The sequence below is a fragment of the Myiozetetes cayanensis genome, unplaced genomic scaffold (assembly GCF_022539395.1).
Source record: "Myiozetetes cayanensis isolate MyiCay16 unplaced genomic scaffold, myiCay2020 scf5-8, whole genome shotgun sequence".
Classification (NCBI taxonomy): domain Eukaryota; kingdom Metazoa; phylum Chordata; class Aves; order Passeriformes; family Tyrannidae; genus Myiozetetes; species Myiozetetes cayanensis.
Window position 1 is genome coordinate 46,491,251 of NW_026087742.1, and position 15,379 is coordinate 46,506,629.

A 15,379-nucleotide genomic window follows, 5' to 3' on the forward strand; every position below is an offset into this window, starting at 1 on the left:
AAATTTACTGTGTCATTAAAGGTAGAATATTCATACTATTTCCTTTTTAACCTCTGCATCCTCTTTAATTTTACAACTGTTAGAATCTTCTTTTTCAGTGCTTTGAAATACATAGTAGAAATATTCAAATAAAGGTCTTAAAAACAAATTAACAGATAAGAAGACTTTTCAAAAACTTCTCTTCCCTGGGTTGGTGTTCACACTTCTTTTATAATTTGGCACTAACTTACTTTCTCTGATGCCACTTTACTTTTATTGGTAAAAATTAATGTTGGTAATTTAACTAACAGCTGACATACTCAGTCATTTTAGAACTGCCTAAACTCAAAGGGGTCCAATATAATTTTCTTTAAAGAAACATCATGGGTTATCTTAATATTATCCCTTGATTTTGGGATTGTTTATTTATATGCTGTCTTATTTTACCTCATTTGTTTAGACACTTTTGAGAGGTACTCTGAAGATTACTTAATAAACTGAACTGTCATTTAATACTCAAACTTTTCAGAGTGTTCATGTAATAATTGGTTTTATTTCTTGGCTTAATTAATTTTTCTTCTGCTAATGTAATTTGTAATCGACTGTCCAATAATAAGCCTTTTGAGCTCAAACTGATTTTCTTTTTCTAACCCTCCCTACCCCAAAGCAAACAAAAAGCTCACCTCAAAATGAATACCACCACACCAAAATACAAACCCAACTCCATAGATTTTAATAGAATTTAGGAACTGATTATACGCTATATTATCTGTACTAACAAATAGTGGATGTTTGACCATCACTCTACTTTATGTTTTTTCTGTGGTACCAAATTAAACCTCTTTAATAAACGTGCTACATACATGAAATAGGTAATTAAAACAGAAGTTCACAGAAACCCTGAACTTAGAAGTCCATTTGAAATAGAGGTTGGGATGGCTTCTTTAGGAGGAATAATATTTGCTCCTTTAATTTGAAATAGCTAGTTAGTTTGAGGTGAAATCTCTAAAGTCACGGAGGAACAATCCATACAGCTGTGGCAAAACTTTCTTGGTGTCAAGTCTCTTCTCTAACTTTGTACTGTAAATGCTTATGGAAAGCCTTGTGCAAAGTGTTTGTATGAACTCATATACCAGCTGTTCATATGGAAAGCCTTACTTATACTACTTTGAACATGAGCTAAAAGTATGTTTCAATTTGTTCATGCTAAACAGCTTCCAGTATTCTTAGTTTTTGTCAACATACTGTATGTACCTTAAAAACATCCCCTGCACTCAATAGGCTTGCCTAGGAAGCTTTTTCTACCAAGTAGGCACTGTTCATCCCTTCTCATTTGAAATTAAAATTTAATTTATCTTGGGTTTGTTTTTTTTTTTTTTTAACAGACACCAAATCCTTCTGCAAGTGAGTTTATCCCTAAAGGAGGATCAACCTCTAGGCTGAGTAATGTATCCCAGTCAAGTATGTCTGCCTTCTCTCAAGCCTTGTTCTCTCACCCCTCTATGGGAAGTCCTGCTACTGCTGGGCTAGCACCAGGTAAGTTGAGAGTAATGATCTGTAGTACAGTGGCTTCTTTTGTCTAACACAACCCTATATAGATCAGATTTATCGAGTATAAATGTAGCCACCTCCTCCTTTAGCTCTTAATTTTAAGACTGTCTTCAAAAAGTAGAGGAACTTTGGGTTTGTCTTCCAGTAGCATGGAAATCACATTGCAGGCTGTGAAATCTGTTCAACCACAGCAGCACTGAAATTAACAGGCTGACTTACTCTGCTCTTTTTGGGGAGAAGGGGTGCTGAGTTACACGTACTGTGTTCCATGTGGTCCTTGCCAGAGTAGTACCTGAAGATGATTTAAACTACCATAGTCTATACAATGAATGTTCTCAGATTACCATACACTGATCTGCTCTTCTGATTTGTTTCTGGACTATGTAATCTAGAATTAATGATTTTCAATATTAATTGAAATTGAATTATTGAGTTAATATCAATTGAATTATTAATTCAATACTAATATTAAGTATATATGAGGACTTAAAAATTTGGATTAAAACCAAAAAGTTGAAGAAAAGTTTATTCTAAAATAGCTTGCCTTGTGAAATAGTGTTAATTTTTATTGTATCTGTCATATGTAATCTCACTTTTAAGGACAATTTTTGTTCATTTCCTATGTTTAAAACTCTTACCAAAGTGTGTTCCATGCAGTCGTATAATTGAGTGACAGGTTTTTTTTTTACATTTGAAAGGTTCAAGCCCTTCATGCATCTTTTAGTCCTCTGATCTTAAAAAGTTAATTCTACTACTTTCATTTGAATAAAATGAAATAGTTTTAATATATAGCCATCAGCAGATCTGGATATTACACATTGCAGATTCTTAAGTGAGTTTCTGTATGTACTCAAACCTTTGGCAGTCTCTGGTGACTGACAAGAAGCATTAGGTAGCTGCCGAAAGGCAGAGGGACAAATGCTGTAAATTATTTTTTAAACCAGTGTTGGCAATAAGCATTTATCAAACTGAACTTCAGTCTTCCTGATGCCAGGGAATCAATCTCAGTGTCAATGTGAAAGAAGCCAGCCGTTAGCTTGCATGTAAGAACTGTCAGAACAGGCTAGGAAAGTGATTGATGCTTCTGCTGACCAAATGAACGTGTTGTGGTACTGTGTCTGATTGATACTATATTGTGCTGTACCGTCTTATTGGAAAACTGTTGTGTTTATATGCCTCTCAGCCTTGTCACCTGGATTGAAAAGTATATAAAGGATTAAATAGAATACAGTAAAATGATCTGCTTTTGGAAAGTGTCCAGTGGGGTCTCAGAGGGATCCTTCACAGTCCAATTTCTTTACTATCTGTAAGTAATACTTGAAAGGATAAGTAACACTGAAAGAAGTTCACCAACAATTTGAGCTCCTAGAAATATAGATACCAATGCTGCATACTTTCTAGCCTCAAATACTATTGTTTGTTTATGGACAAGAGGGATGGGGGAGTATTCGTAAGAGCTAACTTCAGGCAAAGTTGAAGTTGGCTTGTTTCCCTGCTCTTCCTGTATAATTAAAAAGCAAATATAGTTCAGAGTAGGGATCTGGGTTGGGTGCTCTGAATTTCTTTAGAAGTTTTTTTTTCCTCTCACTGAGTGCAGAGTTCTCTGAACCTAAATGTCCAATGTAAATACTACTCATAGACATTTATTTTTATTTAAATGCAACATTAAAGCTGTTAGTGGTAAACATACACAAAATCTTCAGTTACCCCAAGGTCAGTTAGGAGGTGCTCTTTCTGAAAAGATTAGGCTCTTACATAAGAAAGCAATATTTATATGTGGGGAAACATCACCACTTAGATCATGCTGGATAGCAGAATAAGAAACAAATTTAAATATGTCCTGAAACTGTGATGAAAAAGTTTTGTTGAGATCTGGTAGCTTTCAATAAGTGAAAATAAATTCAAATGAAACCCACATAAAAAGTTTATAAGAACTTTGCTTTGAATAAAGATGTGTCCTTCCAGTTAAGGGGTGCATACTCTCCAGTCAAATAATTTTGAGGATTTAAGTGTTTGAGATTAAAGTTGTTTATAGTAATTTACAGGGTACTGGAGAAAATTAAGATTTCTTAAGAAATACGGAAATGTAGCAGGAATAATTTGAGTTCCATAGTTTTATTCACCCATAACAAAGTAGGCAGATTATGAGAACAATCCTTTTATTTCTCTCTCGATGATGGAAAAATGTAAGCTCTTTCACATACCTAATTTCTGAGATTTCCCTAAAGGTAGGTGGAAATCAAAACAACTTTTCACATGTAGTACTTCCCACATATAATTGTCCTTTGAAAATATTTATTCTGCCTCTCTTATCAACAGTACTGCAGAAGCAATGGAAAAAAAATGACAAGTGAAACAAAATACTTTAGTAGATAACTTGTCGTATCCGCACCTGACATATCCATTAGGGTGTAGCATGGAAGAACGTTACTCCTACATTGACACATGTTTACTTAGATAAGCATTTTCTGGCATAATCTCAACAGTCTTCACCTTGGTAGCCTTTAATGGAACATGGAAATGTAATAATATAAAATGCAACTTACACAAACAGTGGGGGAAAATTTTTGCATTGAAGAGCTTTGAATCAATCTCCTTCACCATCTCCAAACTTATTTTCCATAAACTTCCCTGAATAACAGCTTGTTGTTCTTCCCTTTCCTTGATACCAAACATACCCTATTTGTCATTTAGTTATTTGACAATCTTTAAATGGCACTTCTGCTAACTAGCTTATCTTACCCAGTTCTGTGTAGCTGTTTTAGAGTATTAATGCCATTAAAATATGCAACACAGCGTATGGAAGAAATTTATTAATGTCATTGACATGTTAAGATATCATTGCTGTGTTAAACTTGATAGAGAACAGATGTATAGCCCCCAGCAGCGAAAATCTGTATTGCTTGGGTTTGCTTAAGCTACATTATTGGTAAGGAGTGATGCCTTTGTCATTGATGGAAGTGACGACAAATTACCGTTGCTTCTGTATTTAGTCCAAGTTAGGTTCTGAGCTTACGCAGAATGTAAGAGATTCCATTTCTGCTGACAGTCTGAACCTACAGGCTTAGGAGCCAGGAGTGCAAAGGTGTTGTGCTTATGTTTGGTTGACAGATCTCCATTAGTGATGAGCTGCAAGAGTGTGGTTCTCTGAGCTCATAACCCCAGTTGGAGATGGAGCACTTTCAAAGGTGGTTTGGGTGGCCTAAGGCCCCAAGAGCTTGTTCCATCCTCCTGGATTGAATCTAGTGCAGAGCAGGTTCTACAGCCACTCCAGAATAATGCAAGGAAGAATGAAGGCAAAGAGACTGTAAAATTAAAACTGAGGAGGAAGAATTGATGACTCAAATTGTTTAGGGAAGCAGATTTAATTAACTTGAAAACATGCAGCTGCAATGCTAATGACCTGATAGAAAGCTTACAATAAAAAGAAATATCTAATGAATTTAAGGATGCTGCTTTAAGTTCTTGAAATAATGTGATTTTATTATTTCCTTTGACTTGTCATTCCTCAACATTTACCTAATAGTCTAGAGTATCTCTAAAGTATAAAACATTAAAGTGATAAAATGTTAAATGCCTAATTTTTGACCTCTGAATGTATTACAAGCCTTAGAGGTGTAGGGATATGGTTGTAATGAATCTTGTGGAAAGACCTTCAAATCCCACAACCATTTCCATGTTGGTATGACACTGTCATAGCTGCGTACCATGACCTGTCTTTAGATGTAAATGTTTGTGGAGTGAAAGAAGCCTTTTCTCCCTGCAGTTCATCTTTTAAAATAGTATTTGACTTCTTCATGAAATGTATTAAGATTCCCCAAGACAAGGAATGGAGAGCCACCTTTGCTAGTAGCAAAGCCTCAGGAAGGACAATTTGAAGCAGGCTTTGTTGTGTCTGTCTTAGTTCTCCTGTTGGCATTTGAGTTTTAATACAGGGGAATGTTGAACCCTCTCACAGGGAAAGCTTAATGTGTATTTGTCAGGATTACTGGTACAATATGTATATATAGAGAGATAAATCATAATTGAATTATTCAAAGATTATTTTTTCTTAAACGCCTGAAGTGAATAGGTATTTATATGAATTGTGCTATTCAAAACAGCCTAATTCCGTGAGGTGTGGTTCCATATTCACCACATTGTTACTATTGTATGTTCAGTACCATCCTTTTCCTTGAGTGTGAACCAGTAGGAATGTATATTCACTTTTTAATACAGCTATTTTCCTTTATTTTCCTCTAATTCTATTTTGTTGTGATTAAATATTAATATTAATATGCTTTTAACTGATTGAAAAACTAATTTGTGATATCTGCTTGAGTTTGTGCGCTCAGTTATGTGCTTCCCTAAGTACTTAACTATGTATCAGTTTTGCTTAATTAAAAATTTTTTCTTTTTTTTGTGTATGATATTGGAGTTTTAATATTTATTTAGATTCTGCAGAATGTAGTAGTGCAAGTCTCTCAGAAGAATCTATTCCCCTCAGTATTTGTTGTCTCAGCCTGTCTTTACCCACTGCATCATTAACAGCAAAATTCTTTCAGCGTATGCAGTGTAGTGCATTTCTAGTGGTATGAAAGTGAATTGTAATCAAATGTCTTTCATATCTCTAACTTACTTATGCATATTGGAAAATGACAGCCTAAATGTGCTGCCCACCGGATAATTTTCATTGGACTCTCAATGTCCTTCCAAAATCAGACCTAACTGAGACTGAAAGGGCAATTGGAAGATTTTTGTAACGCTGTCATCCTTTTATTTCAGTCTTGCATTAATACTTGTGCAAAGGCATTCAAGGATTTACAGTTGTGACTGTTCTTTGGCAGGAATAAATTTTTTTTAACAAATCTTACAATGGAAATCACTTGAAATTGTATCCGTAAAAACCCCTAGAGATCTGTTTTCTTCTGAGAAACTTGCAGTAGAAGGTCACAGTATAATTTTAGTGAGTTGCAAGTCTTCACTTTCATTTTTTAAAAATAATATTTACTGTATGCTGTCTTATACATATAGTGTTTATTTTAAAGTAGAGAAGTCTTCAGTTTATTTTTTGTCAATGTATATGGAGGCTGCTGGGTTTTTTTTTTTTCATCTCTACAGTTGAATGTTTTTTGAAACAAAAGTTTCTTGAACTTAGTCCTGTCTTGGTTGAGATTATATGCTTGCAGGGACTTCAGTTAATACTGTTTAATTGGAATAGAGTGAAAAAGGCATGTCAGTAACTTTCCCCAGATGAAGAAATGCCCTTGAACATGTAGAGTTACTTCAGCTTTATGGCCTTCAATTAATCATCTCAATTTTAATACTAACACATTGTGTCCTTTGGAATTGATCTTTTCCCCCAGTGTATTGAAGCGTTACTAAGTCACTGGAGGCAACTTTTACCTTAATGAAAATATATTTTCTTATGTAGCATAAAATGGTGCTATCAAAATGTGTAACATTTACAGGCATACAGTTAATTTGTAAACAGATTTTTAGGAGACTACTTATATTATCATTTAGAAGTACCTATTATAATTAACGTTTTAAGTTAGTACACTAATCAGCAAGCAATTATTCTGCAATATTGCTTATCTGCAAGGTGTGTGTAAACATGTTTACGTGTATTAATAGAAATTAAAGTTCTGGCCCAGAAGAGTGTAGACTTTCTATTTTTACATTTTTCATATTCTTATATTTTACATTTTTGTAGAAAGAATAAATGACTGCAGAGACCCAACTAAAGAAAGAAAGGCATAAGATTTTTCCACAGTTTATGTTTAAGAAAATCTTGTTTATTTTGTTGGAACTATTCACTTTTCAGGAACAAAAGAAAGAATTGTGCTGAATTAATAAGCATGGTTTTTGAGATGTCAAAGTAGTAAATAAGTGGAGCTAAATGAAAGGTTCCAAATATTCTGTAAATAACATTAGGATAACACAGCTTGAAAATAGTGTTTCCCAAACTACTACTTAACTTGTTAATACTGAAATTGTTACTTGCTTTTGTTGTTTGTATTAAAAAAGAAAAAATAAATGTAGGAGGGATGCAACTACTTTAGGGACAAGACACCAGTGCAAAAGCACTTCTAGACATTGCTGATAATGCATATTGAGAACTCTGCATACAGTAATTTATGATTGAAGTAACCTAACTTGTTTTTGTAACTAAAAAGTGTGTATGCAAAAAAAATTGCTCTTGCCTTTATTACTCAGATATTTGCTTAAATTATTCTGGTTACCAGAGTTCAAGGAATTAATTTAAGCAAATATCTGAGTAATAGTTAACAGAATTCTTAATTAGAGAATAATTCTCAACTGTCAATAGAACATTAAATGTGAAAGTTTTGTGTCTTCTATCCTTTCAAAAAGCCAATTTAATATGACTATTATAATTCTGATTGTAAAGAATAGAAAGTACATCCCAACCTGAACTGAACAACACTAAATTTCAAAGATGATTTTGTTAGTGTTAATTTGAACACCTGAATATCTCAGATCTGCTAGGAAGTAACTCTGCAAGAAGTTTTTTTGAAGGGTAATCTCTTCCTCAGCAGCATCCTGTAATGTCTGTTTGACACCTAATTTTTTTTAAATATGCAGATCTGAGAATTCTGAATGCAATAACTTGAAGTAACTAAAAGGTGTGTATGCAAAAAGTTACCCTTGTTTTTCCCACTGATGCACTTTGTTTAGAAGTAGAGTTTCTCAGGTTTCAGTTGAGTTGCCCCTCTAATGTTGAAGGTGAATGCCACTCAATAAAATAATTTCAAATAAATTAGAAAATCTCAGCACAAATGTCTAATAGACTTTATATCATGAGATGTTACCTATCTTTACATATCAAATAGAACTTCTGGAGGATGACTTTTGAATATAATAATTACGGAAAAATAGGTAATTACTCCCCTGAAATTATTGAAAGTAGCATATTGTTTATTTGTGTGCGTAGTTACTGGAGATATTCATAGCTGTGGAGTTAGTTCTAATAAAAGGTACATGAATAATTAGGTGAAGTGAGTTACAGCTTAGCAAACTCCACTGGCTGCTCATGTAGCTGTTAAGTGAACACTCACACAGTTGTTAATATTTTATCTTTTTGCAGTTTAATAAACTGTCTTCTAGACATAGCATTATTTTGACTTGTCTCACCCCTTCAACTGCTTCTAAGTTTTTCATTTCAGTTCTTCATGGGTATATCATAAGTTCTCAAGCTCTATCTCTCTGAACTGAGCGGAGATTTTTGGGAAAATACATCTGTTCAGTTATACTCTTACTATTTTACTTTTTAAGGATTTCTGTATCTATATGAAGATTTAAGTGTCTCACCTGCTCAGAATATTGTTGGTAGTGAGGGCTGGTTTTTCAAATTGCTTAATTTTCATAAGGACAGATTTGATCAAGAATATCTTCTTCTGTTTTCTTAAGGAATGTCACTGTCAGCAGGATCTTCTCCTCTTCATTCTCCCAAAATAACTCCCCATACATCTCCTGCTCCTCGAAGAAGAAGTCATACTCCTAACCCAGCAAACTATATGGTGCCTACTAGTGCCTCTGCGTCTGTCACTAATGCCGTCTCTCAGCCTCCATCTACTGGCCAGGTGATCCAGAAGGAAACAGTGGGTGGAACAACATACTTCTACACTGATACAACTCCAGCACCTCTCACGGGAATGGTATGTTTGCTTTTAATACAGAAATGTATGGAGTTTCCAAATGCTGAATTGGTTTATACTAGAGAGATTATTCTTAACAATCTGAACCCCTTATTCTGTATGAAGATTAGGCCTTTTAATTGTTGTAATTCTTTGCTAAAATCACTAAAATTTAAGGACCAGAGAATTTTTAATGTATTTTTTCATTTACCACTATGTATGGTTTTGTGGGTTTTTTTATATTTTTTATACAACAATAGAAAGAAAGCATTTTGTGTGTGTCAGTGGATATATGCATAGTGAGAATTTTTTTTTCTGATAGGTTAAATAGTTCTTACATTTACAGTGGCAGGCAAAAGGCAGTTACAAAAATGTTAATGTAACTGTGGTAAGCCACCCACCCAACCTTCCCCTTGAAATCATTAGAAGTGAGTATCACATAAAAAAGTTGTAATCTATTTCACAGTGTATTTGTAACTTCTACTGTACCTGAAGACTTTATAACTCGGTAGTTTGAACTAAAAGGTGACAAAACTCTTCATCTGCCCTATCCTTAAGGATTTTAATCTGCTTCTTGAAATATTTTATTTTCAGGTATTTCCAAACTACCACATCTACCATCCAGCTGCACCTCATGTTGCTTACATGCAGCCAAAAGCAAATGCACCTTCCTTCTTCATGGCAGATGAGCTCAGACAGGTAAAAGAATTTAAAGGAAAATGGCGTATCTTGGAAAGAAATAGAAAATTGGTAATAGTAGAAGAGAAGACACTAAAAATCTGTGCAGTCAGTTTTCCCTGTGAAGAATTTAAAAAAATCAAATCTTATAATAGGTGGAGCACAACACAGGGTGGGAGCAGGTTATGACATGTATGACTGCAATCTAATCTGCATGGCGTGATTTACTGTTCAGCTGAGTGTTATTACTAGTGTGTTGTTTTTGTAGGCATGAGCTCACGTATCATTCTTTTAAGCTGCAATCCTATTCAGTTTTAAAATCTCCCACTGAAATGAAAGTGTTTGCAGGTGTTAGTTTATGAGCCCTTCTCAGGGCTGGCTGTGAGTGTTACTTATTTCAGCTTTTCTGTAGTAGGTGCCTTTGTCAATGCTGGCTATAGCAAATGTTTTCTGCACCTCCTTCCTTCAAGAATTTATGTATTTTGTCATTAACATTTTCAAGCTAGGATCTCCTGACTCCCTCCACCCTGGACACTTGCATCAGTTCTCTGTTTTAGTACCAATAGCTACTACTTCAAAGACAGTGTACTCTTAACTTATCAAAAATGATGAGCTGAATTATAATGTTCAAAACTTGACTTATTCCTTCAGGAACTGATCAACAGACACCTAATAACTATGGCCCAGATGGATCAGGCTGATATTCCTGGTAAGTAAGTGTTTCTTATAAACTATACTGTCACCATATTGTTCTGCAACCGTGTGTATTCAAGATCTTTCAAAGAACACCATCTCTTTTTATAAATTTTTCATGAAACCTTAGTCACAAACTTGGGCTATGGGTAACCAAATACAAAGTTTTTCAGAAATATGATTTCCCCACCACCACCCCCTTCTAATTTACTTTAAATTGCTGAGACAGGAAAAAGCATTAAGGCAATAAAGCCTTGTGAAGAGCAATTTGTCTTAGTTGGTACATATTAGGTATTCCTTTAAATGATCCATATATTTTTCAAAGACTGTATGTAACTGTCAAAGCAGTTTGTTTTGAAGTGAATTGGTTGGTATATCAGAGAAGGCTGTGTACTAGTTGTCAGCCAAGAGAACCATATACTCTTTGCTGTAATTTGGTTTTGGAGTAATTTGCAATTGATTGTGCTCAACTTTATTTAAATAATTTTTGGTTGCAGTATCTTTACTTCTCAAATGTGCATATCGTATGATAATGATGCAGTTAAAAAGATGCAGTTTAGTGTTTTAATGCAGATGAAGTACAAGTGTATCTCTTCTTCCAAGGGTAATCTCTTAATCTGATTTTTAAACCTTCAGCACATCTCTGCCTGTTTTCTAAACCAACATGTTAAAATAGAAGAGACTGAGATTTGGTTTTTTTGTGATGAAAATGGGGTTCTTACTGTGTTATGAAGTCTGTGGGGAAATTGGTGCTTATTTATGAATCAGTGCAGGAAAAAAATAAACAAATGTCATTCAGAAGGATGAATTTCTAAGGTAAATGAGAAAATGGCAGGTGGAACTTTGCATCTATTCTGTTGATTTTTTTACTTGGTGTAGCTGTATTCCTGAAGACAGTTATTTTAGCTCTATTGAATCACTTCTAGGAACCTATATGTTGGTATTAAAGCAAAAATAGTGAATTTTAACTTTACATGCACCTAAAAGATGATGTACATAATTTATGTATTAATGACAGCAATTTTAATTTTCTCTGCTGCTCTAATAACTTAAAGTTAACTGAAGCCTAATGTGTTTCTGTGTATAAACTGATTTTAGCAGTTCCTGCAGAAGTGGACAGCTACCACAGTCTCTTCCCTTTGGAACCACTGCCACCGCCCAATCGGATACAGAAAACAAGCAACTTTGGGTACATTACATCATGCTATAAAGCTGTAAATAGCAAAGATGACCTGCCGTATTGCCTTCGGAGGATACATGGTGAGAAGAATTGAGTTGTCAGAATAGGACTAGCATTCTTAAACACATTAGTCATATTTTAATGTCTGGTCGCTTTTCAGTAGTTTCAGAAGAAAAGTTAGAGTAAAAAATTATCATCTAAAACATGACACTTTAAACCATGAGTTTTGGGTTTTTTTCTAGGTTTTCGTCTTGTTAACACGAAGTGCATGGTATTGGTTGACATGTGGAAAAAAATTCAGCACTCAAATATAGTAACTTTGCGTGAAGTGTTTACCACTAAAGCTTTTGGAGAACATTGTAAGTTTTTCTTTTTTTATTTTTATTTTTTTCTCAGCTGATGTGTTGACACCTTTTTCCAAATATGCTTGAGTGAATAAATGTCACATTTTTCTGTTTTTAAGCTCTTGTGTTTGCCTATGATTTTCATGCTGGAGGAGAGACTATGATGAGCAGACACTTCAATGACCCTAGTGCTGATTCCTATTTCACAAAACGGAAGTGGGGTAAGGAAAATACATTATCATACAATACTGTACACTGTTTCCAATACTTTAGTAAATATCTGGTCAGAAATAGTTGTTCAACCTAATTTTTTGGATAATCAGTTCTGCTATGTCATAGGTAGATTGGTGTGAAAGAACTGTTCTTCACCTTCTACTTGTAAAATCTTTCTTTTAAATTAACAGACAAGTATAAAATTTTCAGTGTGTAAGGGGATTACAGCCCTTTGAATTAGAAATAAGCTGAAACAGAAGTGGGAGCAAGGAACTCAGTTGTCCTAATTGCAGGACTGTCACCAGGTAACACCTAATGGCGATGATTCCAAAGTTGTAAAAGACATGCAATGTCAATTTGATGTTCAAGTGTCCTACGCTTCTATTTTTTTTCCTCACTAGGTGTTATGAGGACTAATTAGACAGTATTTTATCTGATGGCTTGAAGTGTTAAATATTAGACAAGACAAGGATTGAAAAAATCCCTGTAACATATTCTTTTCAGACACCAACTTCACATCATAGGTCTGAATTTTTTTTTTTTGGTGTTTGTTTACACTATAGCTTCAATGGAGTCACTATAGCTCTATAGCTGCATCTACATTCATCAACCTGTCACAATGGTCTGTGGCTCAGCAAGTTGCCCACTAGAGCTTCATCCTTGTGGCTGAAGCCTCTTTCTCTCAAAAACACTGCTACCAATCATTCTGCCTATTAGGACCAGTTCATGACCCCTGCAGTCCCACAAATTGCAGTCAGGTCTTAGCAAGAACACAACAGGGCCATGCTGAGAAAGATGGTCACAGCTGAACAGAATCACAGAAAGACTTAAGTTGGAAGATACCAGAAGCTAAGGTTTTTTATTTCTTTTGAAATTAGAGCCTTTAGCTGTGAATTCAATCTGTTTCAAAGGTTGAGATATAAAACTCTATTTGGCTATCTTTTGGATCAGAGTATAATGGATTAGTAGTGTGTGAACACATTCAAGGACTTGTAGATACCTTATATACTGAATGATTCTCACTGGATTTGCACTGAGCTGACCAGTATAACTGAAGTTGGAACTTGATTTCCACCATTGGTTTTGGTGGTAATATCTCAGACAGAGGAAACCCTAGTTTGACATGTCATAACCTGTGGCAAATCAAAAATGAAATTACAGATTCAATGAGCCTGATGTGAAATGAATTTGGTGAGATCAATCTGGAAGATCTACTGCCACGTTAATGACTGTTATGTGCAGGGCTAGACTTGTTTCCTGGTCGTGGTTTTCAATTTCCATGTAAATCAGTCTTTGTTATGTTTTTGTACCTCTAGAATATTATAGAAGCATGATGTCTGTTCTAGATAAAATAATAGAAGTTACAATAAAATTCTTGGGAACACATTCTTTTGTCACACTGTAAAAATAATTAAATTTTGGTCCTATAAAGGGTAGTCATGTTTCATTAATCTATCAAAGTTCTTTGAAGGAAAACCTTAATAGATAAGACCTTGGGTTTTCAACAAAGTCCAACAGAGTCCTTAAAAGAACCTAAGTAACCATGAGATAAGAGAAAGTTCTCAGTTAGGATAATGCCTGGTTAGAAGATATGAAACAGTAAGGTTGAACAGTTGCTTTTCACAGTGAAGATCCCTGATGGAGTCTCACAAGAATATGTGCTGGGAGTTGTATTTCTTAACACATTCATTTTTTTGCACTGATGATAGGTAATGGTCTGCCAAAGTTTGCTGGTAATACCAAATTATTTGGTTGTTAAAAACAAAGGCCAATTGTGATGGATTGCAGAAGGATCTTACAAGGCTGGTACTTCTAGCAATAATTTAGCAGGTGATTTAATATAAACCAGTGTGATTGAGGGGAAAAATATAACTCTAGCTTCAAACGTAACTAATGGCCTCTGTTGTGACTGTCGCCACTCATTAATAGATCTGGGGCCATAGTTAAGTAGATTAAGGAAAATACTGTTCTCTTGCTGAATAGCAGTAAGTAGAAAACACATTGGTTTATATTATTAAGAAAAGAGTAAGCAATGAAATGGAAGACACTGTATTCAAGATGCGGGTGCCTGATAGTCTCCTGTCTGCAGTTGTGTTCCTCATTGTATTTTGAAGAGTATAGAAGAACAGCAAAGGAGCTGAGAAGAAGTGACAGGGATGAACAAAGGCATGGAACAGCTGTATGAAGAACAGCAAAGTGGGGTGCTACTTTTTGTGCTTTTAAAAATGGAATATGATGGGGTTAAAAATTACTGGAATACGTTAGGTGTCTGACAAATAAGCTGGGATAGAGGAGAAATGAATAACAGTAGTGTGCTGTTTCTTCCAACCTAAAACTAGAAACTGACCAATGAAACTAGACAGGTAGCAAATTCAAAACCTATGTAAAGATAGTAAAGCAGTGGAACTTTTTCATAGATTCTTGTTGACGTTTGCTTGGGTTTGAGGGAAAAGTGGGCTTACTCATGGAGGAGACATACTTGAGGACTGTTAACTGCAAAGACACAATATCTACCTCAGAAGTTCTCTGGGCTGCAAATCATTGGAGGCCAATAGAATATTCTACTTATATTTATACACTTAGGTATCCATTGCAAGCTGCTGTTCTGATTTTAGTGTATGTGTCTTTGAAACAGGCTAGTGGACTATCTGGACCATTTATTTGGCCTACTACAATTTCTTTCTATAGGCAGGAATGGTCTGGGAAATTGGAAATAAGACATCAATGTCTGCTCAGTCAAACCAAAGTATTATTTAATTAAAATGAGCTGTTGCTACAGAACGTAAAGGGATATGTAGGGAAGATAACTGTCTTCTGCCTCATGGCAGTTCTCATTATCTGCTCTTCGTATCTTCTTACTAGATAAATTAGGGAAAAAGTCAGCTGAAATCCCAAATTTTACCAAATCTTTCTGCATATCTTTGCTTTGGCCTTTCTTTTTTGGTAACTGCTGCTTTCTAGTCTGATCCTCAATAGAAGGAGCAATTTAAGAGAGAAAAATAAGATTGCATACCTATAACTTGATTTCTCAGAATTGCCTGCCTTCATGGATCCTTTCTCCATCCCCTCACAGAGTTTCTTGGCCGTCTGCCTGCCTAGAGGAG

At 34.9% G+C, this 15,379-nt stretch overlaps 1 protein-coding gene across 1 annotated transcript in view; it reads left to right on the forward strand.

The window, feature by feature from the left end:
• PAN3 (poly(A) specific ribonuclease subunit PAN3) overlaps positions 1-15,379 on the forward strand; it is a 76,024-nt gene that overhangs the window by 39,379 nt on the left and 21,266 nt on the right. Inside the window, 7 exon segments of the mRNA XM_050331216.1 lie at positions 1,365-1,515; positions 8,941-9,188; positions 9,762-9,866; positions 10,497-10,554; positions 11,637-11,798; positions 11,961-12,077; positions 12,182-12,283. Of these exon segments, the coding sequence (XP_050187173.1) occupies positions 1,365-1,515; positions 8,941-9,188; positions 9,762-9,866; positions 10,497-10,554; positions 11,637-11,798; positions 11,961-12,077; positions 12,182-12,283 (943 nt within the window).